Source organism: Pecten maximus, chromosome 1, assembly GCF_902652985.1.
Source record: "Pecten maximus chromosome 1, xPecMax1.1, whole genome shotgun sequence".
Taxonomy (NCBI): domain Eukaryota; kingdom Metazoa; phylum Mollusca; class Bivalvia; order Pectinida; family Pectinidae; genus Pecten; species Pecten maximus.
Genome location: NC_047015.1, coordinates 40,959,710 through 40,987,431, shown reverse-complemented (window position 1 = coordinate 40,987,431; position 27,722 = coordinate 40,959,710). Strand labels below are relative to the sequence as shown.

The following is a 27,722-nucleotide window of genomic DNA, read 5'->3' as shown; positions in this document are numbered from 1 at the left end:
TAGTCTACACTCAACTGTACATTCACGGTCAGAGTGTTCAAATAGGCTAAAATCTTTAAACGACTTCTTCTCAATAACCAAAAGGCCCAGAACCTGATATTGGGCCAGTATATACTATCCTAAGATGAAGGGCTACACAAAATATTCAGATAAGTAAACCTAGCATACTTACATATTTGAAAGTTGCATAGGGGTTGAGCGATACAGGCCGATCGGACCATCTACATATATTGTACGTTGCCACGACTGCACAGACCGGTCCGTTTCTCAACTTCCCGAGAAACACAAACCGACAAGGGGAGCGTCAATCCACGTACCTCGGATCTTAACCCGAGGTTACGCTTTATACCGACTAAAAAGCACCTAGCTATGGCCAAGATGCATACGTGTGGTGAGTGTGTTTTGGGAGGCTGTGGTATGTTCGTGTTTGTCTCTTGTGATTGAGTGGAGCTGCTAACGACTTTATAGTGCAATCCCACTGAATCATGCTGCGGAGAACCCAGCAGGACACCCCACACGGTCACATTATACTGACAATGGGTGAACCAGACGTCCCACATTACAAAATGATCGCGGTGGAGAAAAATAATTGATATCTTGAAAAAAGGAATAGCGGGAAAATATTTCAATATTATGAGTTGAAAGAGGAGACAATTTTCTTTAAGTGTGCACAATTTTGTATAAATCTATTAAAAATGGCGTCATGGAGATTAAGATAATCAAACGGATGAAAATGCGTGAGCTGAGGAAAAGTGCATGTTGACATATCTTTTGCACGTGCGTCTTTAATATTCTGCTTCATCGACGAAACTAATATACATGAACGCTAAATAAATCTTAGTTACAATCATATGTTTCAAAACACTTTTATGGTTATTTTGTTTCCCGAAATCAGTTTACTATAATAATCTACTGTAGCGTACTACAAGTACTAGGGCGACCTCATATATATAGTCTATCGTACAGTACGTATACAAAGTGTAGATTAACTCCAGGAAACTTTCCCTTATACAATGTACTATATATGGAATGGAACAGGTGCTTTAATAGTTATGATAGCAGATGTTGCATGCATTTATTGTATTCATGTTCGAAGAACATAAAATAATATTGCCATTATATTTTGTCTCTCGTATTTCAGCAGCAGGCATCGTCAATATTACACATGATGTCTTTATGGTGTCTTTTAGTACACATACGGTAATCATGACCACGACTGAACTCTTTAGGTTCAAAATAATGTCCGTGTCAAACACACGCTTGCATTTGACTTTTCACATGTCGCTCAATGTATCATCATTAGGCTAGATCTGTACAACTATGCATTCCAAAGTTGACACGAGTACAGACAACATGAGGACTTCGCTACTGCGACAGGTCCTTTCCTACGGCAATCTAGTCCATGCTGTTTCAGGAGCAGCGGTAAGCTATAATATACAGTACAGCAATGTACATTAAAGGTGATCACTTTGGAACTAGTTACAAAGGTCGGTTACAGAGGACACCTCGCACACATACAATCATGTACCATTTTTATTCTAATGAGTGTAAAGTTTTGGCATAATCTGCTCGTAATGTAATTCTTGGTTCGTTCTGATTTAAAATATGAAATTGTGAAACAGCCGTAAAAACTAGAAATGTGATACAGAAATATCCCCATTTCCTGGTCGAGTTGTCACCGTAAAGGGAGATAAAATACAAGTATGTAAGAACGGAGTTACAAACACGACCATTCCCTGCTCAACATTTCCCAAAGGAGAGAAATGGCCAAAACAATAAGACATTGTCAGTCTTATTTAAGACTTTAGTGTTATTTGTAAAACCAGAGACCTATATTTAATATAGGTCTCTGGTAAAACTACATTCGTGATATTTTGCAAAAGAAGAAAAGATGCATGCAAGGCTTGGATAATTTTTCAAAATCAAGCATGACCTAATGGCCATGAAGAAAAACTTGCTTACTCCACCAAACGGTTTCTCTTAAATTCCTACTCTAATTCATATCAAATTCCATCATGCAGTTTATACACACTAGAAAATCCTTATCCTTTTCAAGAACAATCACTGACTGGCCATGGAATGTCATATCCCCACAAATCAATCAAGATTCATTCAAATCAGTTCTTTTTCAGACATATTAGTTAACAAAATTATCTTATCCAATTTTTAACAAAGGTTTAAAGCTCTCCTCTTTGCCAACTATCTTTAATTTGTTGAAGTTGTGCAATATCCTATAGACATGATAATGATTTATCTGGTCTGTTATTTGAACATTTGTTTTTTTATGAATTATAGACCTTTCTTGAAATTTATCGAAATGTCCTTAAGTTTTATATTACAGTAGATCTAAAACTTGTTTGCAAAAGGAGTGGAATTGTACGGTATGATATTTATCCTGATACATGTAACAGGAACTTGACACTGAGACACTGTGTGGCATGACATCCTTTGTTTCTAAAAGTAGAAACTTATCAGAACTGTATCTCAAAATATTAACCTCCACATGACAAATTTCAGCCAATGAGAATTGGGGGAAAATCATGTCATATCAGGGCATTCAGTCAACTCTTGAGATTTAGCAATTTCAGAAGTCAAATCACTTTCTAAAAAATGTGAAGAGTCAAAACATGTGTAAAATAGACGTGCTTTCAATCCTAGAGTCAAAACTGATTTGGGGGAGTCTAAAACAGAATCAAGAGTACTGGATGTCCTGCACATACACAAAAATCCCATGTGATATTCCAGATATATCTACTCTGTATTGACTTCCAACATTTTGCCAGTAAGCTAACATATTTCTTTTTGTGTGACAGGGCAGTGTTGTGGCTATGGTGGTCTTCTATCCATTAGATACTGCAAGAACAAGACTTCAGAGTAAGTGTACCACATTTTGCTGCGTAAATCATGTTAGTGTGATACATGATACCAATTTCTTTTTTAAATTAAATGATTTTATCTGCCTTATGGTTTGTTAGGATGATGGTTTTCAAATTTTGACTGGTTGTGAGTAAAAACTGTGACTTAGATAATTTCACAGCTGTCAACTTTGTCCCCATTTTCATAATAATCAATACTCCATAGGGGGACATAACAGAATCTAAGGAAAGTTCAATAACGAAGATTTGTTTCCGTGAATCCAATAATGCTTTTCCTATGTAAAATTTTATTTCAGAAATTTCTTTAATTCAAGGAACATTGATGAAAATGGCCTGAAAATGCACACGTATTTACATACCAAACTGCTCCTGGTACAGATTAGAACTATTTGTTCAATACGTTAAACTATTTATTTATTAGTCTCGTTCAAGCAGATTCTTGTTGACTGCGCATGTAACATCACACAAAGAAGATATGAATGCAAAGTAATCAAGCATCTGGTTGAACGAGACTACAGTGTATTTGTTTATGTACTTAATTAATGTTATGACTCAAAATTGAGATTTTTGCTTTTGAATAAGAACATTTGAAGTGGATAGGGTAGATCCTACAATAGGTATGTAACCCTGGTAAATACTAGCCGCAATATATCACTCGGCTAGAGAATCGTAAGACTAGTAAGCCAGAGGTTCCCGGTTCGATCCCTAGCAGAGGCAGTGATTTTAATTAAATTAATCATGTGCTCTGTTGCAAATATATCGTACAAATCTGTTTCTATGATTCCTGAATTGCCAGACATCCTACAATAGCTGTATATATATAGTAACAATAATACCTAGGTATATCATTTTCTTTTGTCATTTAACTATACAGCATTGCAATTACAATCATATTGGTATGACTTCATAATCAATGCATTTGTATATATATAGTTACAGGGAAAAATATACTTACATTGTAACTAATATTATAGTGACATAGTTTTTACTCCTGTAGATGTTTCAGGCTCGATCTGTACGCAGCAAGTACTTTATAATTGAGCGATCTTAATCCTTATACAGTAATTTGTGCATATGTAAAATTACTGTGTATATATACATGTAATGACCAGCGTCTGTAGCAAAAGTACATTTACAGGCTCATAAGTTCACATGTCACAGAATATTGAACGAAAAATTTGACATTTAATGTCATATACATCTGTACATGCAAGTCCATGCAAGTTTTTAAATGCAATAAAAATACATGTTTACATATGTTTATTAATACAAGCTTCATGTGTATTTGAATATAAATACAATATACATGTACATGTATATAATTCATAGCTCAACACAGAAGGTCATTATTAAAAAAAATTGATCAACACATTCAAGTACATACATCTGTATATTTATATCGATAGTTACTGTATAAGATAACATTAATTACATTTTAGTCACTGTATAATCTTTCATACTGTGACAATTGTAATTTATTTACTCTTGATGCCTTTAATTTGAAGATTCCAGGTAAAAGATTGCTGAAATTTATTACCTATAGTTTAGGTGAACTGACATTAATGAAATATTTTACAAGTTTTAATCTTCTTATTAAAATTATCTGTCTGGTGCTGCAGAGAAATGTTCTTTAGTCTGGAGTATTCATGTGCAGGCTATGTCATGTATATATTTATATGGGAAATGTCATGGCAATATAGATATGTTTAGTTAAGTTAACAATGACTCAGATTTAATCGTTTTAAAAATGTACATAAGACATATAGTGAACCATACAACTTGTTAAAGTTGGAATATTTATATTTCCACTCAATTCAGACTCAATGAACCTACCACAGTTAACTCGAGTCATTTTTCAATGAACTATATCAAGTCCGGCGTAGGAATACATTTGTCGAGCTTGGACTATATTTTTTAATTCCTTTTCAAAAGTGATCATATTTATATGAAATAAATTCCTTTAAAACTAATATTTGTTTTAATTCGCTATTAAGTTTGTTTACGAAAGAAATCCTAAAAGTATTAACCATATGTAGACGAAGAGACCTATTGAGGTTTATACCCCCATACACCTCAACATAACATTATTCAATCCTTAAAAATACGAACAAGAAAGAAATATTATACATCTGTAAAATGATAACATGCCCACCTACAGAACAAAATAGTAAAATTTGTGGGAAGTTCGGAAAAACCCTTCCATGACGTCATTAGGCATTTCGTCACTGACTGTAATGTGACATTCTTTATTAGGGACACTTTCCTGGACAAAGTAATAAACTACTATGGTGTCCAACCGTATCTGATACTATCGCAGATGGAAGAAGAAAATTTTGTAATTGCCCTATTTAAAGGAGAAATAGACAATTATGAATTTGATAGCAAAGCTGTATGCTGCGAATTCGCACTAGACAGTGTTTATTTTCTATGGAAAGCGGCGCAGCTCTATTTCAACGCTGCCGATATATAATGTAGTCTATATGTCCAGGGTGAATACACCCACCAGCAAAAGGAAATGATTTGATGAACAATCGAGAGAGTTTTTCAAAAGTCGTTTAATTTTGCACTGCCCGAGATAGGTTAGCCTACAATTGAATAAACCACTTTACTTGGCATGTCAAAACTCTTTCATGCATGGATCTTAGTGTTTTATCTAGAATCAAATCTGGGATACATTTTAGACTTTTACCCCAAGGTTTGTGTTAGAGTAATTGATTTCTGATAAAGTAGTCCATTTACCTGTCTGTTACATTGTAGTCATCCATTCCTGTCACCAGCTATTGATGATTCTCACCAAGTAAAGTAACATTAGTCCGTATACCGTATTTGGTGTATTTAGCACAATCAAAGTTTGCAGAAAGTGGGGTATACACGTAGGGTGCTGATTATTGAATAACAAGGTATATATATATAAAAAAAAAACAACAACAGAGAATACCGACATAATAACAAAACTGTATTTCTAACTAAATATCAATAATTTAAAACAAGGGCAATAATGAATATGCCATATGGGTAATTCAAAAATTCCCAAATTGTTGTCTTCTTCTCCGAAGATTGAATAAAATGTAAACTTGTACAGCTAATATGTATGTATATAAGTACAATTGCTTTGCTGCCCAGGCCAGACCAATCCAGAAAATTATATGATAAGAAGGGTAAAGTTTTTGAAGAATGATTTACATACTCACATAGGTGTGCGTTGGTACCAGGAAGAGTGATACTATAACATTAGATGTTATTAAATAAACCTATAACATTAGCCGTTATTGTTTAAACCTATAATATTAGCCGTTACTATTTAAACCTACAATATTAGCTGTTATTATATAAACCTATAGCCTTACTGTTATTATATAAACCTGTAACATTAGCTGTTATTTAATAAACCTATAACATTAACCGTTATTATATAAATCTATAGCATTAACCGTTATTATATAGACCTATAACAATAACCGTTATTATATAGACCTATAACAATAACCGTTATTATATAAACCTATAACATTAACCGTTATTATATAAACCTATAACATTAACCGTTATTATATAAACCTATAACATTAGCTGTTATTATATAGAACTATAACATTAACTGTTATTATATAAACCTATAACATTACCGTTATTATATAGACCTATAACATTAGCCGTTATTATATAAACCTACAATATTAGCCGTTATTATATAAACCTATAACATTAGCTGTTATTATATATATAGAACTATAACATTAACTGTTATTATATAAACCTATAACATTAGCCGTTATTATATAAACCTATAATATTAGCTGTTATTATATAAACCTATAACATTAACTGTTATTATATAAACCTATAACATTAACTGTTATTATATAAACCTATAACATTAACTGTTATTATATAGAACTATAACATTAACTGTTATTATATAAACCTATAACATTAGCCGTTATTATATAGAACTATAACATTAACTGTTATTATATAAACCTATAACAATAACCGTTATTATATAAACCTATAACATTAACTGTTATTATATAAACCTATAACATTAACTGTTATTAGGTTTATAACTGTTATTATATAAACCTATAACATTAACCGTTATTATATAAACCTATAACATTAGCCGTTATTATATAAACCTATAACATTAGCCGTTATTATATAAACCTATAATATTAGCTGTTATTATATAAACCTATAACATTAACTGTTATTATATAAACCTATAACATTAACTGTTATTATATAAACCTATAACATTAGCCGTTATTATATAAACCTATAACATTAGCCGTTATTATATAAACCTATAATATTAGCCGTTATTATATAAACCTATAACATTAACTGTTATTATATAAACCTATAACATTAACTGTTATTATATAAACCTATAACATTAGCCGTTATTATATAAACCTATAATATTAGCCGTTATTATATAAACCTATAACATTAGCCGTTATTATATAAACCTATAATATTAGCCGTTATTATATAAACTTATAACATTAACTGTAATTATATAGAACTATAACATTAACTGTTATTATATAAACCTATAATATTAGCCGTTATTATATAAACCTATAATATTAGCTGTTATTATATAAACCTATAACATTAACTGTTATTATATAAACCTATAACATTAGCCGTTATTATATAAACCTATAATATTAGCCGTTATTATATAAACCTATAACATTAACTGTTATTATATAGAACTATAACATTAACTGTTATTATATAAACCTAACCGTTATTATATAAACCTATAATATTAGCTGTTATTATATAAACCTATAACATTAACCGTTATATTATATAAACCTATAACATTAACCGTTATTATATAAACCTATAACATTAACTGTTATTATATAAACCTATAACAATAACCGTTATTATATAAACCTATAACATTAACCGTTATTATATAAACCTATAATATTAGCTGTTATTATATAGAACTATAACATTAACTGTTATTATATAAACCTAACCGTTATTATATAAACCTATAACATTACCGTTATTATATAAACCTATAACATTGACAGTTATTATATAAACCTATAACAATAACCGTTATTATATAAACCTATAACATTAACTGTTATTATATAGAACTATAACATTAACTGTTATTAAATAAACCTATAACATTAGCCGTTATTATATAAACCTATAACAATAACTGTTATTATATATACCTATAACATTAACTGTTATTATATAGAACTATAACATTAACTGTTATTATATAAACCTAACCGTTATTATATAAACCTATAACATTACCGTTATTATATAAACCTATAACATTGACAGTTATTATATAAACCTATAACATTAACTGTTATTATATAAACCTATAACATTAACTGTTATTATAAAAATTATAAACCTATAACATTAGCTGTTATATTATATAGAACTATAACATTAGCCGTTATTATACAAACAAATGTCCCAACTCCTTGACTCAAATGAGACCTATTGTATTTACTTTTTGTCATTCATTCCTTCTTTGAGAAGTCAAACCTCATAATCAGTTCTGATTAAAAGGAATTCAAAGATGAACAAAATGTGTGAATTATATATATAGTTACTCTCAATTCAAGGCCCAGAGGGGTGTTAAGTGGTCAAATTGGCTAAAACTTAAATATCTAGTGTCTATTTCCCTGTGGCTGTCAGGATAGCTAGTAATATAATGTAGGTTGTAAAAATTTTTAACACAATCAGCGATTGAAAATTGTGTTTGTAAACTTTTGAAATTGTCCACAAATAGACTACTGTTGTGATTTACACTTGTTGCTAATTAATGACAAAGGAAATGGACAATTTTGAAAGCACACAGACAGTTTTCAATCATTGTTTGTGTTTCAGATATTTTTTAAAATACCAAACAGATGAATCTAACTGTCAGAAAATGCTTCAGATATATTGAATTAAATTTGCTATGAATTAAGTTTGGTTTGAATTTCTGGATAATATGATGAGAGTGCTGTTTTATGTACAGTAAATGTACTTAGTTGGCAAACTGAAATTTAAGCGTAAATTTTAACAGATTAGTGTAATAATGAATTGCATCAAAATTATTTTTCTTTAGAAACTACAGTTATGGCGATCAGAATTTTGCACAGTGCTCCCAATGTGAAAAACTCTGAAGTAATATCACCACCTGAATTATGTGTGTAAACAGTATCATAAAAAAGAAGTAAGCTACTGTGTATGTCATACTACATCATATTCATATCATGTAAACAGTTTACTTACCTGGTGGTAAGTATATTTTAATTACATATCAACCACAGTTACCATATAATTACATTATGTATATTTACTTTGTATGATTATTTCCTTGAAACTCTCAACAGCAAATCAACAATTACCAGCTGGTACTAATAAAGTGACTTAATAGTTTATAACATTATTTGATTATGATATATGCAGTCTGTACATCATGTAATTTTGACATTTTTATACTGAAGTTGATGATCACCGGAAAGCCAAGCACTCCCCAGTAGTGATGGCAGAAATAGCACGGGAGGAAGGAGTGTAAGTGTAATCTAGAGCTTACTCTGTTATAATGCTGATTACCTCCATAGCTGTCATATAACTGTTTCAAAGTTAACTTATATCTGTTGGCTATTATCAATTCCCGATTGAACATTTATAACATTTAATCGGTCAGGATACTTAGTTACCTCTACGTTTTTTCCTGTGATCATTATTATTTTGATTATTTTGTTTTTAATGTAATAACAATAAACCTGAGAGTTAGCTCTACATGGCCGTTACTCACCTGGGAGTTAGCTCTACATGGCCACTACTCACCTGAGAGTAAGCTCTACATGGCCACTACTCACCTGAGAGTTAGCTCTACATGGCCACTACTCACCTGAGAGTTAGCTCTACATGGCCACTACTCACCTGAGAGTTAGCTCTACATGACCACTACTCACCTGAGAGTTAGCTCTACATGACCACTACTCACCTCAGTTTTAGCTCTACATGGCCACTACTCACCTGAGAGTTAGCTCTACATGGCCACTACTCACCTGAGAGTTAGCTCTACATGGCCGTTACTCACCTGACAGTTAGCTCTACATGGCCACTACTCACCTCAGAGTTAGCTCTACATTGCCACTACTCACTTGACAGTTAGCTCTACATTGCCACTACTCACCTGAGAGTTAACTCTACATGGCCACTACTCACCTGAGAGTTAGCTCTACATGGCCACTACTCACCAGAGAGTTAGCTCTACATGGCCACTGCTCACTTGAGAGTTAGATCTACATGGCCACTGCTCACTTGAGAGTTAGATCTACATGGCCACTACTCACCTGAGAGTTAGCTCTACATGGCCACTACTCACCTGAGAGTTAGGTCTACATGGCCACTACTCACCTGAGAGTTAGGTCTACATGGCCACTACTCACCTGAGAGTTAGATCTACATGGCCACTACTCACCTGAGAGTTAGCTCTACATGGCCACTACTCACCTCAGAGTTAGCTGTACATGGCCGTTACTCACCTGACAGTTAGCTGTACATGGCCACTACTCACCTCAGAGTTAGCTCTACATGGCCACTACTCACCTGAGAGTTAACTCTACATGGCCACTACTCACCTGAGAGTTAACTCTACATGGCCACTACTCACCTGAGAGTTAGCTCTACATGGCCACTACTCACATGAGAGTTAACTCTACATGGCCACTACTCACCTGAGAGTTAACTCTACATGGCCACTACTCACCTTAGAGTTAGCTCTACATGGCCACTACTCACCTGACAGTTAGCTCTACATTGCCACTACTCACCTGAGAGTTAACTCTACATGGCCACTACTCACCTGAGAGTTAGCTCTACATGGCCACTACTCACCTGAGAGTTAGCTCTACATGGCCACTGCTCACCTGAGAGTTAGCTCTACATGGCCACTACTCACCTCAGAGTTAGCTCTACATGGCCACTACTCACCTCAGAGTTAGCTGTACATGGCCGTTACTCACCTGACAGTTAGCTCTACATGGCCACTACTCACCTGAGAGTTAGCTCTACATGGCCACTGCTCACATGAGAGTTAGGTCTACATGGCCACTACTCACCTGAGAGTTAGATCTACATGGCCACTACTCACCTGAGAGTTAACTCTACATGGCCACTACTCACCTGAGAGTTAGCTCTACATGGCCACTACTCACCTGACAGTTAACTCTACATGGCCACTACTCACCTGAGAGTTAACTCTACATGGCCACTACTCACCTGACAGTTAGCTCTACATGGCCACTACTCACCTCAGAGTTAGCTCTACATGGTCACTACTCACCTGAGAGTTAGATCTACATGGCCACTACTCACCTGAGAGTTAGCTCTACATGGCCACTACTCACCTGAGAGTTAGCTCTACATGGCCACTACTCACCTCAGAGTTAGCTGTACATGGCCGTTACTCACCTCAGAGTTAGATCTACATGGCCACTACTCACCTCAGAGTTAGCTGTACATGGCCGTTACTCACCTCAGAGTTAGATCTACATGGCCACTACTCACCTGAGAGTTAGCTCTACATGGCCACTACTCACCTGAGAGTTAGCTCTACATGGCCACTACTCACCTCAGAGTTAGCTGTACATGGCCGTTACTCACCTCAGAGTTAGCTCTACATGGCCACTACTCACCTGAGAGTTAGCTCTACATGGCCACTACTCACCTGAGAGTTAGCTCTACATGGCCACTACTCACCTCAGAGTTAGCTGTACATGGCCGTTACTCACCTCAGAGTTAGCTCTACATGGCCACTACTCACCTCAGAGTTAGCTCTACATGGCCACTACTCACCTGAGAGTTAGCTCTACATGGCCACTACTCACCTCAGAGTTAGCTGTACATGGCCGTTACTCACCTCAGAGTTAGCTCTACATGGCCACTACTCACCTCAGAGTTAGCTCTACATGGCCACTGCTCACCTGAGAGTTAGCTCTACATGGCCACTACTCACCTCAGAGTTAGCTCTACATGGCCACTACTCACCTCAGAGTTAGCTCTACATGGCCACTACTCACCTCAGAGTTAGCTCTACATTGCCACTACTCACCTCAGAGTTAGCTCTATCTAACACACAATAAAATGTAATGTACAATGTACACATATTTATGATGGTTCTATTATTGTATTAAAATGAATTGCTAAAAAGTAATATGTGCACAAATAAGTTCCTGAATAAGATTCCCATAATCAATGATAATTATATTTGCATGACAATGATATTATTTATACTAAGAAGGGATGGTTTACAGTTTACACTGAAACGGTAATACACAGAATGACCTCTCTTTATATTTTATGTCGATGTTGACAGGATGTCGCTATACAGAGGTTTGATGCCAGTACTGACATCACTGTGCTGCTCCAACTTCGTCTACTTCTACACCTATAACGGACTGAAGGCTGTATTCTTGGGCCACACTGGAAAACCTGATGCTCTCAAGGATCTTACGTTTGCATTTATGGCAGGTTAGTCTGCAGCAAGCTACAAGTTCATTGGTGTAGAAGTCACAGCTCATGTTAAAACAGAAGATTTCCCTCAGGAGAGTAACATTATATCCTATGGTTTCTTTGTAGCTCCAAGCTGTATAATGCATATCCCAGTATATACTAATTAGAAAAAGAAAAAAGAATGTAGTCATGAATTATACAGAGAGCTGATTGTATGTATTTATAGGTATCTTTAATGCCCTCTGCATGCAGTTATGTCATTTAAACTAGACAAAACTTTAATGTGTGTACAGGGGTAGAAATAAGAAATAGCGTCAATATAATTGGCCCAATGGGCAGGTAGAATAGAAAATCTATTGGCCTGTATGTAGATGGAGTGGCCTTTGATCCTCGCCGGTTACTGTAGGGTAGCAACAGACAACCAAAATGTCCCTAGGTTTGACTCTAGAAGTCCTTTGGTGTATTCTGGAGTATTTTGAACTTGAAGCTGAAAAAAATGTGGCAGTGATCCTGAATTTTAACGCTACATGCACTATGATTTTTCAAGAATTATGTACAGTGTATAAACCAGTTCACTAGTGTAATATACCCTTGAATGTTTCTTACTAGATCTACCACTTTGAAACCAATTGGGACGTCATACTATTGACAATGATGTGATTGTCATTAGGTTTGAATGGCAAATGACTCACATGAAATGAAAACTCATTTAAGAAATAATTCCCATGCATATAGTTCACTTATCAAAGTCTCAAAATTTAACCTCCATCGAAACAACCATGTGTTTATACCTAATCGATTTCATACTTAATTTTCATTTTAATATTTTGATTACTTATGTGCTTTTTTCAATCATGAAAAAATTTTGCTAAACAAAACACATTAGATTTTGTATCGTTGAAATAGGGAGTTAGAGACATTGACATGTTTTACGTTTTTTTTCCATAGGGGTTATCAATGTCCTCGTGACAACTCCATTATGGGTAGTGAACACCAGACTGAAGCTTCAAGGTGCCAAGTTTCAAACGGAGAAATATCGGGAGAAAAAGATGCCAGTTTATAAAGGAATCCTAGGTACGTGTTGACTATGTTTGAATCAAACAGTGACATTTTGGGGGAAAAGTTGAATCAATGGCTTATGTAAAGGAATTTCAGATAGGTGGAGGCTATGTTTGAATCAAACAGTGACATTTTGGGAGAAAAGTTGAATCAATGGCTTATGTAAAGGAATTTCAGATAGGTGTAGGCTGTGTTTGAATCAAACAGTGACATTTTGGGGGAAAAGTCCAATTGATGGCTTTATGTAAAGGAATTTTAGTTAGGTGAAGACTACATTAAATGCATCAGTTAAAACAGAAAAATCAAAAGATTAGGAAGCCAGTATATAAGAAATCTTACCTGTAGAGATAGGTTTGGTGCAAACAGAGAATAAAATAAAGAATACAATGCTGAATTATAAAGGAATCTTGGGTGGGTATGGACTATTATTGTTTAATGACACAAACAGAGATGTCAGCAAAAAACCGATGTGAACATTTAAAAGAAAGGGAGAATTTTCAAGAGAAAATACGACAATGTTTAGATGAAACTTAGACAGGTGTGGACCACATTTGGCAAAAACATGGAAAAGTCGAGGGAAAAGATTTTGATATATCAATATGATTTCAACCAGATGACGGTAAGATTTAGGATGTAATTATTTTTTCGTTGGTATGAGATAAGCCAATGGGTGGGACTACAGATATTTGCACATACAAATGGGCTTAGGTATAACTTATACATGTCATTCAGGCGACACAGGTAACAGCGAGTACACATGAATTTTCTGTTTTTGTTTTTTAGGTCACCTGAGGCGAAGTCTCAATTGACCTTTTCTAATCGCGGCGATTAGAAAGGGTCACTTGTGACTCCTGCTGCCTTTTATCTGTCGTCGTCCGTTCCTAAACAATTTACATTTTTGACTTCTTCTCAATAACCAAAAGGCCTAGAGACCTGATATTGAGCATATAGTATGCTGGGGTGAAGGGCTATCTAGATTATTCAAATGAGTGACATTGACCTTCATTCAAGGTCACAGGGTCAAATATGCTAAAAGCTTTAAATGACTTTTTCCCCCCCCCCAATAACCAAGAGGCCCAGAGACCTGATATTAGGCCTGTATCATGCTGAGGTGAAGGGCTATCTAGATTGTTCAAATGAATGAAACATATCAGTCAGTGCTAATGTCGCTGTGAAATACAGCTGTTGTATTTGTGATGTTTATCCTATTAGATTATGTAGAAGAGAAACTTATTTTAGGTAGGTATGGACTTAAACAAAAGGTTTGTAATATAACAACCCATTAAACAAAAGGTTTGTATTATACTCTGTATTTGATAATAGTAGGTTAGGGTTATTGTAGGTTTTTTAAAATAACATACTGTGTCAAAATGTCTTAAAAAGATATTTGATATACAAAATGTAATTAATATTTTCCAAAATTCAATCCTGCTGAATAGGAATACACTACATTCGTGTAAGTTCTGGATTATTTTTTACCTTGTGCTATGTTAATTAATATCTAGTATATACATTAGACTTTTTGATATACTGTTTTAATTTCAGATTTAGTTACAATGTGTCCAGGCTAGTGTCCAGTCTTAAATTTTTCATCTTAAACTAATACACGGTGATACTTTGATATAACTGAAGATGTTTTCACCATTTTCGCAAATATCCACCTGTCCTCAGTTGTGTACCATAAGTTATATGTTCTTGTCTTGTGTTTTAATCATATTGTTTGTCCAAATACAAGTTGTTTTGAACTTCAAGTTGTTTTGAGCTTTTGTTCGTTGTTAACACTCAGTTGAAGTTTTTAGCTCACCGGTTACGAGTAATGAGCTAATGCTGTCACCCCGGCGTCGGCGTCCCACCCCACTCTAAAGTTTTTGAGATCAGTTTTTGGAAAGCTTCTAAGTCCAAAAGTATACACCTCACACCCTTCTAATATGGGTTATACATTCATTTGAGGTCTAGGAGTAATGTTATGGCAAAATCATGCAGAAAAAAATTGTGATTTTTTCGCATTTTACCATTTTGTGAACTTAACTTTTTTAGCACCAAAATCCACTTTAAAGTTTTTGGAGTAAGTCCAAAATTATGCTCTCACACCCTTCTAATTTGGTTTATACATTCATTAGAGATCCAGGAGTGATGTTATGGCAAAATCATGCAAAAAAAAAAGATTTTTTTTGGCATTTACCATTTAGTGGACTTAATTTTTTTGGCACAAAAACCCTCTTAAGATTTTTGGGTAAGTTTTGGAAAGCTTGTAAGTCCACACCCTTCTTATTTGGTTTATACATCCATTAGAGGTCTAGGAGTGATATTATGTGACATACAATTTCAAAATGACATAATTATACATACATAAAAAATGAATGCATAGTGTGATTGCTGCCGCCAGTGAGCTTTCGCAATCATTGATTGCACTTGTTGTATCTTGTGTTACCTCCTTTGTGGGTGATGCCTCTGACAGACAATGACTATGGTGTCATAAAGGTGTCTAACGTATCTGTGTAGAGTGTCTGTACAGATGTTGGAGACATAGGTGTTGTACGTCACATGTCTGGTGTCTAACGTATCTGTGTAGAGTGTCTGTACAGATGTTGGAGACATGGGTGTTGTACATGTCCACTGGTGTCTAACGTATCTGTGTATATTGTCTGTACAGATGTTGGAGACATGGGTGTTGTACGTCACATGTCTGGTGTCTAACGTATCTGTGTAGAGTGTCTGTACAGATGTTGGAGACATAGGTGTTGTACGTCACATGTCTGGTGTCTAACGTATCTGTGTAGAGTGTCTGTACAGATGTTGGAGACATAGGTGTTGTACATGTCACATGTCTGGTGTCTAACGTATCTGTGTAGAGTGTCTGTACAGATGTTGGAGACATAGGTGTTGTACGTCACATGTCTGGTGTCTAACGTATCTGTGTAGAGTGTCTGTACAGATGTTGGAGACATAGGTGTTGTACGTCACATGTCTGGTGTCTAACGTATCTGTGTAGAGTGTCTGTACAGATGTTGGAGACATAGGTGTTGTACATGTCACATGTCTGGTGTCTAACGTATCTGTGTAGAGTGTCTGTACAGATGTTGGAGACATAGGTGTTGTACTGTCACATGTCTGGTGTCTAACGTATCTGTGTAGAGTGTCTGTACAGATGTTGGAGACATAGGTGTTGTACATGTCACATGTCTGGTGTCTAACGTATCTGTGTAGAGTGTCTGTACAGATGTTGGAGACATAGGTGTTGTACATGTCACATGTCTGGTGTCTAACGTATCTGTGTAGAGTGTCTGTACAGATGTTGGAGACATAGGTGTTGTACATGTCACATGTCTGGTGTCTAACGTATCTGTGTAGAGTGTCTGTACAGATGTTGGAGACATAGGTGTTGTACGTCACATGTCTGGTGTCTAACGTATCTGTGTAGAGTGTCTGTACAGATGTTGGAGACATGGGTGTTGTACGTCACATGTCTGGTGTCTAACGTATCTGTGTAGAGTGTCTGTACAGATGTTGGAGACATAGGTGTTGTACATGTCTGGTGTCTAACGTATCTGTGTAGAGTGTCTGTACAGATGTTGGAGACATAGGTGTTGTACGTCACATGTCTGGTGTCTAACGTATCTGTGTAGAGTGTCTGTACAGATGTTGGAGACATAGGTGTTGTACATGTCACATGTCTGGTGTCTAACGTATCTGTGTAGAGTGTCTGTACAGATGTTGGAGACATAGGTGTTGTACATGTCACATGTCTGGTGTCTAACGTATCTCTGTAGAGTGTCTGTACAGATGTTGGAGACATAGCTGTTGTACGTCACATGTCTGGTGTCTAACGTATCTGTGTAGAGTGTCTGTACAGATGTTGGAGACATGGGTGTTGTACGTCACATGTCTGGTGTCTAACGTATCTGTGTAGAGTGTCTGTAAAGATGTTGGAGACATGGGTGTTGTACATGTCACATGTCTGGTGTCTAACGTATCTGTGTAGAGTGTCTGTACAGATGTTGGAGACATGGGTGTTGTACGTCACATGTCTGGTGTCTAACGTATCTGTGTAGAGTGTCTGTACAGATGTTGGAGACATAGGTGTTGTACATGTCTGGTGTCTAACGTATCTGTGTAGAGTGTCTGTACAGATGTTGGAGACATAGGTGTTGTACATGTCTGGTGTCTAACGTATCTGTGTAGAGTGTCTGTACAGATGTTGGAGACATGGGTGTTGTACATGTCACATGTCTGGTGTCTAACGTATCTGTGTAGAGTGTCTGTACAGATGTTGGAGACATAGGTGTTGTACATGTCTGGTGTCTAACGTATCTGTGTAGAGTGTCTGTACAGATGTTGGAGACATGGGTGTTGTACATGTCACATGTCTGGTGTCTAACGTATCTGTGTAGAGTGTCTGTACAGATGTTGGAGACATGGGTGTTGTACATGTCACATGTCTGGTGTCTAACGTATCTGTGTAGAGTGTCTGTACAGATGTTGGAGACATAGGTGTTGTACATGTCACATGTCTGGTGTCTAACGTATCTGTGTAGAGTGTCTGTACAGATGTTGGAGACATGGGTGTTGTACATGTCACATGTCTGGTGTCTAACGTATCTGTGTAGAGTGTCTGTACAGATGTTGGAGACATGGGTGTTGTACATGTCTGGTGTCTAACGTATCTGTGTAGAGTGTCTGTACAGATGTTGGAGACATGGGTGTTGTACATGTCACATGTCTGGTGTTTAAGGTTTCTGTGTAGAGTGTCTGTACAGATGTTGGAGACATAGCTGTTGTACGTCACATGTCTGGTGTCTAACGTATCTGTGTAGAGTGTCTGTACAGATGTTGGAGACATAGCTGTTGTACGTCACATGTCTGGTGTCTAACGTATCTGTGTAGAGTGTCTGTACAGATGTTGGAGACATGGGTGTTGTACGTCACATGTCTGGTGTCTAACGTATCTGTGTAGAGTGTCTGTACAGATGTTGGAGACATAGGTGTTGTACGTCACATGTCTGGTGTCTAACGTATCTGTGAAGGGTGTCTGTACAGATGTTGGAGACATAGGTGTTGTACGTCACATGTCTGGTGTCTAACGTATCTGTGTAGAGTGTCTGTACAGATGTTGGAGACATAGGTGTTGTACATGTCTGGTGTCTAACGTATCTGTGTAGAGTGTCTGTACAGATGTTGGAGACATAGGTGTTGTACGTCACATGTCTGGTGTCTAACGTATCTGTGTAGAGTGTCTGTACAGATGTTGGAGACATAGGTGTTGTACGTCACATGTCTGGTGTCTAACGTATCTGTGTAGAGTGTCTGTACAGATGTTGGAGACATAGGTGTTGTACATGTCACATGTCTGGTGTCTAACGTATCTGTGTAGAGTGTCTGTACAGATGTTGGAGACATGGGTGTTGTACATGTCTGGTGTCTAACGTATCTGTGTAGAGTGTCTGTACAGATGTTGGAGACATGGGTGTTGTACATGTCACATGTCTGGTGTCTAACGTATCTGTGTAGAGTGTCTGTACAGATGTTGGAGACATGGGTGTTGTACGTCACATGTCTGGTGTCTAACGTATCTGTGTAGAGTGTCTGTACAGATGTTGGAGACATGGGTGTTGTACATGTCACATGTCTGGTGTCTAACGTATCTGTGTAGAGTGTCTGTACAGATGTTGGAGACATGGGTGTTGTACATGTCACATGTCTGGTGTCTAACGTATCTGTGTTGAGTGTCTGTACAGATGTTGGAGACATAGGTGTTGTACATGTCACATGTCTGGTTTCTAACGTATATCTGTAGAGTGTCTGTACAGATGTTGGAGACATGGGTGTTGTACATGTCACATGTCTGGTTTCTAACGTATCTGTGTAGAGTGTCTGTAAAGATGTTAGAGACATAGGTGTTGTACATGTCACATGTCTGGTGTCTAACGTATCTGTGTAGAGTGTCTGTACAGATGTTGGAGACATGGGTGTTGTACGTCACATGTCTGGTGTCTAACGTATCTGTGTAGAGTGTCTGTACAGATGTTGGAGACATAGGTGTTGTACATGTCACATGTCTGGTGTCTAACGTATCTGTGTAGAGTGTCTGTACAGATGTTGGAGACATAGGTGTTGTACATGTCACATGTCTGGTGTTTAAGGTATCTGTGTAGAGTGTACAGATGTTGGAGACATAGGTGTTGTACATGTCACACGTCTGGTGTCTAACGTATCTCTGTAGAGTGTCTGTACAGATGTTGGAGACATGGGTGTTGTACATGTCACATGTCTGGTGTCTAACGTATCTGTGTAGAGTGTCTGTACAGATGTTGGAGACATAGGTGTTGTACGTCACATGTCTGGTGTCTAACGTATCTGTGTAGAGTGTCTGTACAGATGTTGGAGACATGGGTGTTGTACGTCACATGTCTGGTGTCTAACGTATCTGTGTAGAGTGTCTGTACAGATGTTGGAGACATAGCTGTTGTACATGTCTGGTGTCTAACGTATCTGTGTAGAGTGTCTGTACAGATGTTGGAGACATAGGTGTTGTACATGTCTGGTGTCTAACGTATCTGTGTAGAGTGTCTGTACAGATGTTGGAGACATAGGTGTTGTACGTCACATGTCTGGTGTCTAACGTATCTGTGTAGAGTGTCTGTACAGATGTTGGAGACATAGGTGTTGTACTTCACATGTCTGGTGTCTAACGTATCTCTGTATATCTGTACAGATGTTGGAGACATGGGTGTTGTACATGTCTGGTGTCTAACGTATCTGTGTAGAGTGTCTGTACAGATGTTGGAGACATAGGTGTTGTACATGTCTGGTGTCTAACGTATCTGTGTAGAGTGTCTGTACAGATGTTGGAGACATAGGTGTTGTACATGTCACACGTCTGGTGTCTAACGTATCTGTTTAGAGTGTCTGTACAGATGTTGGAGACATAGGTGTTGTACGTCACATGTCTGGTGTCTAACGTATCTGTGTAGAGTGTCTGTACAGATGTTGGAGACATGGGTGTTGTACGTCACATGTCTGGTGTCTAACGTATCTCTGTATATCTGTACAGATGTTGGAGACATGGGTGTTGTACATGTCACATGTCTGGTGTCTAACGTATCTGTGTAGAGTGTCTGTACAGATGTTGGAGACATGGGTGTTGTACGTCACATGTCTGGTGTCTAACGTATCTGTGTAGAGTGTCTGTACAGATGTTGGAGACATGGGTGTTGTACGTCACATGTCTGGTGTCTAACGTATCTGTGTATATCTGTACAGATGTTGGAGACATGGGTGTTGTACGTGTCACATGTCTGGTTTCTAAAGTATCTCTGTATATCTGTACAGATGTTGGAGACATAGCTGTTGTACATGTCACATGTCTGGTGTCTAACGTATCTCTGTATATCTGTACAGATGTTGGAGACATAGCTGTTGTACATGTTTGAATGCCTCTAAGGTTATTGGTTGACTTCGTCTGTGTTAGCTTTCAGCTTGATTTCAATCTTCTATTTTATGAAACAGACTATATACATTGTATAACCCACTTACATGTTTACACCTCTAACACTTAAATATTAATTTGTATAATGTACATTTAACATAATTATACAATCATATAGCTGTATGTTTGTTTTGTCAATGTACACCACAATTAAAATGAAACATTATTTAAATAACCTTTGAAATATCAATGGCCATTGTTGATATTGGAATTGGACATATGATTTACTAGCTGTAAAATATGTAGTGTATATCAGTAACGAAACGGACAGTAGAATGCTCAGTGGCATATATACCTTGGTATAGGCTTTTAAGTAAATAGTGAGGAATTCTTACTTCATCAAACCTGGTTCGATTTTTATATGATCACTATATTTTAGAAAGTAATGTATGAAATTAATTGATGATTAAACATCCGAGAATTTTTTAATGTTACCAGTAGATAATAATGTATAAAATTAATTGATTAAATATCCGAGAATCTTTTAATATTAGATAATAATGTATAAAATTAATTGATGATTAAATATCCGAGAATTATTTAATGTTAGACAATAATGTATAAAGCTAATTGATTATTAAATATCCGAGACTTTTTTAAATATAAATTTTGATGAAAGAATAATTTTTTGTCAACTTTCAATTTGCTGATTAAAAATCATTAATTGGGTCTAAATTAATAATGCTAATGATCAGTTAAATTTTCTATACGTTTCATTTAAATGTCAAATTGAAATACGTTCTTTTGATAAAAAAAAGTAATATTTTACCTGTAGGTAAAAGTATATACTTACCTGTTCTTTCACTGGGATCTTGATTTTTGTAGAATCACAGCCGAGGAATTTTCAACAGACTGTGGTATTGTCTCTTCTGTCCATGATATACTGTATCTTGTCATTTGACAGTCACCAATATTACATTAAAAATCAATAAGACTTTTGCATGATATAATTGCACATTCATTCTACCAGCATCAGCCTGCTAATGATACCTAGACAGACTGTCATCTGTCTCTGTCCCCAGGTAAATTGTCATCAATGCACATTGTACTATATTTGGTCGGCTGCACACATCCTAATTATCCGGCTGCTTTTGTGAGCACAAATTAAACATTGTCAAGATTAATTGTGGTGCATATACCATATATATATACAAACTCCCGAGTGAAGTGAAATTGAAGAAAATTAACTTGTCTTTGATGGAGAGTTTGTAGATGGGTATTATAGTTTGGCACTTTACCCAATAGCAAGGAATGTACTACCGAGAGATTGGGCAAACAGCATGACTTCTACATATTCTCAGGGGTGTTTAAATATTGAACAGATGATTGTATCACTGTGCTGTTTATTGATTTTAGCTCAGGTGCATGCTAGAATAGATAAAGGGAAAAGAGAAAATGCATTATTAAGACACCACACAACCTTCAAGGTATATAGTCGTCAAAAAACTTGATTTTGCAACAATGTAATGAATTATCTTGTGTATAACAAACGATAAATTCCCCGTTGTAACTTAAACACTAGAGATCAGAAACTAGAAAATTTACATGATTGTAATTGATTCGAAATCTTCTTGCGTTAATTGATTATCAGGCTTTTGATCTTATTTTCGTCAGGATAATGATAGTCCATTATTCGTAATTATGTTCAAATGGATCTTTTCCATTGTATAATTAATTATCTGTGTTCACAATCTTAATTATCCAGTATTTGATGCTGAACTCTGTACCTAGTCAACTGAACTGTGGAAAAATTACAATGTAGAGGTTTTGATTGTAAAAGTGTATATACTTATTCTAGCACTTTCAGATTTGAGCTCATGACCAACTTCAAACAGATTAACACATTGTAGTACATGTAGTTCTAGTAGTAGCAGTTGTAAATCTTTCCTATCATAGGAGAGCAAGCTTTTGCTGTATATTTTTCTAAATAACTTAGCATTAGGTTTTGATGCAAATAGATTCACAGACTCATTAGGAGACATAACTGGTATGTTTCACAAGAATTCAGACTGATTAAGGGGTAGTAACATGGAGTAATTTTTTAGCTCACCTGGCCCGAAGGCATGGCATGGCGCGGCGTCCGTCGTCCGTCCGTCAACTTTTCCTTTAAATCGCTACTAGTCCTAAACTACTCAGTGGATTTTGACCAAATTTGGTCTGAAGCATCCTGGGGTGAAGGGGAACCAATTTTGTATAAACGGTGGGTCTGGCCCCCCAGGGGCCTTAGGGGCGTGGCCCAATAGGGGAAATACATTTGTATAGCAAATTCTTTAAAATCCTTCTTCTTCTGTAGAAATGAAGGGATTTGATTCATATTTGGTCTGAAGCATCCTTGGGTGAAGGGGAACCAATTTTGTATAAACGGTGGGTCTGGCCCCCCAGGGGCCTTAGGGGCGGGGCCCAATAGGGGAAATATAGCATATTCTTTTAAAATCCTTCTTCTTTTGTAGAAATAAAGGGATTTGATTCATATTTAGTCTGAAGCATCCTTGGGTGAAGGGGAACCAATTTTGTATAAACGGTGGGTCTGGCCCCAATAGGGGAAATATAGCAAATTCTTTTATAATCCTTCTTCTTTTGTAGAAATAAAGGGATTTGATTCATATTTAGTCTGAAGCATCCTTGGGTGAAGGGGAACCAATTTGTATAAAAGGTGGGTCTAGCCCCCACAGGGGCCGGCCCAATAGGGGAATATAGCATATTCTTTAAAATCCTTCTTCTTCTGCAGGAATAAAGGGATTTGATCCATGTTTGGTCTGAAGCATCCTTGGGTGAAGGGGAACCAATTTTGTATAAACAGTGGGTCTGGCCTCCCAGGGGCCTGAGGGGGCGGCCCAACAGGGGAGATATAGCAAATTCTTTGAAATCCTTCTTCTTCTGCAGGAATAAAGGGATTTGATCCATGTTTGGTCTGAAGCATCCTTGGGTGAAGGGAAACCAATTTTGTATAAACGGTGGGTCTGGCCTCCCAGGGGCCTGAGGGGCGGGGCCCAATAGGGGAAATAAAGCAAATTCTTTGAAATCCTTCTTCTTCCGTTGGAATAAAGGGATTTGATCCATATTTGGTCTGAAACATCATTAGGTGAAGGGGAGCCAATTTTGTATGAACGGTTGGTCTAGCCCCCAGGGGCCTGAGGGGCAGGGCCCAATAGGGAAAAAAGGGTTAATCCTTTAAATCGCTACTAGTCATAAAGTTATACAGTGAAACCTGTCTAATCCGACACCATGTGGGAGTGACACTTTTGGTTAGATTAAGCAGGGTGTCGGAAAAGTCAGGTATTTGTTGTTGACTACACTTGGCATCACGGAAATACGGTAGTGTCGGATTTGACAGGATGTCGGAAAAGTCAGGTGTCGGATTAGACAGGTTTCACTGTAAATGAATTTGAACCAAATTTGGTCAGGAACATCCTTGGGAGAAGGGGAACAGAGTTTGTATACATTTTTTACTCTGAACCCACAGGGGCCTGAGGGGCGGGGCCAAATAGGGGAAATAGAGATTAGTCTTTAAATCGCTACTAGTCATAAAGTTTTTAATGGATTTTAACTAGATTTGGTCAGAAACATCCTTGGGAGGAGGGGAACAGAGTTTGTATAAATTTTACTCTGAACCCCCAGGGGCCTGAGGGGCGGAGTCTAAGAGGAGAAATAGGGGTTAATCCTTTAAATTGCTACTAGTCGTAAAGTTATGAATGAATTTGTACCAAATTTGGTCAGGAACATCCTTGGGAGAAGGGGAACCGTGTTTCTGTAAATTTTTACTCTGAACCCCCAGGGGCATTAGGTAGCACACCACAGTAAGACAGCCTGGCCATGGGCAATTTTTTTGTTAAGCAAATAACTCCTGTATTATGATATGTATAAAAAATGAAAAAATAAATGTACACTATAATTGGTATATCCAGTATGAAGTAGTACATACAGGCTTCACATTTATTAAAACAAAAATCAATAAATTGGTTCCGGATTTTAAATATCCGGATTTTCCGAACGTGTGTTTACACAGGAAATTTAGTTTCGCCTACAGCGCAAAATGGAAGCCCACAGAAAAGGTAAGATAGCGGAAAAACTTAATTTACAACATATGTCCAAACAAGATTAATTCTGTCTTTGGGATAGAGATATTTAATTTTAAATAGGTTTCAGAAAAAAAATTGTGTAGAGAATTGTGCCATTTTGGGTCAAATATCATAATATTTTGCAATTTTTGAGAATTTTTTAAGCTGTTACCATGGTATTCACAGCTCTAAAAATCACAGAAAATATCAGTTTACTTATCCTTCAGAGCTCTATTAAAATTGCAAATGTTGTACAGATTTCAAATATATATACTTTATTAGAGGTTATATGTAAGGTTAACTGGCAATGTTTACATATCTAAAGCATGTGCCATATTTTTCAGAATTTGGCATTTTTACTGTACACTGCTACCTTATAAGGGCTGAAAAATGTTATTTTTTGGAAATTGTGCTTAATTATGCTTGATTAAGCTTCATTTTAGTTCATTATTGCTCAAAAATGCATAAAAACAATTTAAAACTTGTTTATTATCTGGCTTGTCATATTAGAGGAATCAAGGGAGGTAACTCGCATATTTACCCATTTTAAGGGTGGGTTAATTAAGCATAATGTTAATGAGTCAGTGTAAATTGAAAAGATATTCTATGTTTTATAACAAACCCAAAATAACTTATTGGGTATCTAACAAACCATATAGACTGAATTCTGGTTTGTTTTACCTGATTTATTACCCCGTATCCATGGAAACTATTACAGTAAATGTTATTTTTTGAAATATTTGGTGAAACCATTATTTTCAATTTATTTATACATTGGTAAGCATGTAATTTCAATTGATGGAGTGTACGGTTGATACAATATTGTCAATTATTGTCACTTCCTTCGGTAAAGCAGAAAAAATAGCATTTTCCGCATAAAATGGGATCAGCGGACACTTTCATATGATCATTGGTACATATCTGAATTACCGGGGTGGAAACAGATGACTGTGATGTCATAGGCATGACATTTTGAAATCTTGGATGTCATGTCATGATTTATCAGTTAGAATATTGCATGTGTTGCTAAGCTGAGGTTTGGAAAGGAATTTGGTTATTTATTATGACACCATTGAGTATTTATGACGTCATAGATAACATCTGATGACGTCATAGTTACTGATGACGTCATGGTAACTATGACGTCATATTACAAGGCTAAATTTGATAGTTGTATAGTATTTTTTGCTTGATTACATGCACAGAGACTCAAAGTACCACATTCAACTCAAAACACAACTTTATTCAAGAGATATACAGAATTATGGGAGTTTTCATCTTTAAAATTACCTCCCCTTATTACTGGATTGGGAGAAAAAGTTGTCAAAATACACCTCTCAGGGAAATCAGCAATACTCCGTGACTATTAAAGATACACAGTAACCCGATATGTCATTTTGTTCGTCGGAACATATTCTAGACATTCATGGGGTTTTTAGTAAAATTAGAATTAACAAAAGTGATGTATAAGGTAGCACACCACAGTAAGACAGCCTGGCCATGGGCAATTTTTTTGTTAAGCAAATAACTCCTGTATTATGATATGTATAAAAAATGAAAAAATAAATGTACACTATAATTGGTATATCCAGTATGAAGTAGTACATACAGGCTTCACATTTATTAAAACAAAAATCAATAAATTGGTTCCGGATTTTAAATATCCGGATTTTCCGAACGTGTGTTTACACAGGAAATTTAGTTTCGCCTACAGCGCAAAATGGAAGCCCACAGAAAAGGTAAGATAGCGGAAAAACTTAATTTACAACATATGTCCAAACAAGATTAATTCTGTCTTTGGGATAGAGATATTTAATTTTAAATAGGTTTCAGAAAAAAAATTGTGTAGAGAATTGTGCCATTTTGGGTCAAATATCATAATATTTTGCAATTTTTGAGAATTTTTTAAGCTGTTACCATGGTATTCACAGCTCTAAAAATCACAGAAAATATCAGTTTACTTATCCTTCAGAGCTCTATTAAAATTGCAAATGTTGTACAGATTTCAAATATATATACTTTATTAGAGGTTATATGTAAGGTTAACTGGCAATGTTTACATATCTAAAGCATGTGCCATATTTTTCAGAATTTGGCATTTTTACTGTACACTGCTACCTTAGGGGCGGGGCCCAATAGGGAAAATAGGGGTTTATCCTATGAATCACTATTTATCATAAAGTTATGTATGGATTTGAACCAAATTTGGTCTGGAATATCCTTGGGGGAAGAGGGGAAAGAAAGTTTATGTAAATATTGACTCTGACCCCCAAGGGGCCTGAAGGGTCGGGCTAAATAGGGGAAATAGAGATCTGTCTTTATATCGCTCCTAGTCATAAAGTTTTAAATGGATTTGAACCCAATTTGGTCAGAAACATCCTTGGTGAAAGGGGAACAGATTTTGCATAAATGGTTACTGTGACCCTCCATCCCATAACTATGTATAACATCGCTGGACATTAAGGGATAAACACAATTCTGATGTAAAAATAGGCCCAAGGGTCTTTCCCCACCCTAAGGGACTTTTGACATTTGGTCAAATCCAACCAGGTAAGCGATACAGGCCCCATGGGCCTCTTGTTTTCATATTAGGTCATAAGAATGTGTCAAGCCCCTGTGGTATGTTTGACTCTTAACAATTTCCCTTACGGATCTGCAGCATGGACTGCATTTGCAGCATGGGCTGCCAGTATGCTGGTGGTATGCTGCTAGCATGCTGCAGACATA

General features: G+C 36.3%; 2 protein-coding genes across 2 annotated transcripts in view; one reads left to right on the top strand and one right to left on the bottom strand.

Moving 5' to 3' along the window:
- LOC117333887 overlaps positions 1-22,432 on the bottom strand; it is a 35,896-nt gene extending 13,464 nt beyond the window's left edge. The window contains exon 1 of the mRNA XM_033893308.1: positions 21,731-22,432. The gene's annotated coding sequence lies outside the window, so the exon portion shown is untranslated. The remainder of the gene's footprint in view (positions 1-21,730) is intronic.
- LOC117333878 (peroxisomal membrane protein PMP34-like) overlaps positions 1,250-27,722 on the top strand; it is a 42,300-nt gene continuing 15,827 nt past the window's right edge. The window contains exons 1-5 of the mRNA XM_033893299.1: positions 1,250-1,422; positions 2,814-2,874; positions 9,374-9,440; positions 12,256-12,410; positions 13,341-13,466. Coding sequence (XP_033749190.1) covers positions 1,321-1,422; positions 2,814-2,874; positions 9,374-9,440; positions 12,256-12,410; positions 13,341-13,466 — 511 coding nt within the window. The 5' untranslated portion in view covers positions 1,250-1,320. The remainder of the gene's footprint in view (positions 1,423-2,813; positions 2,875-9,373; positions 9,441-12,255; positions 12,411-13,340; positions 13,467-27,722) is intronic.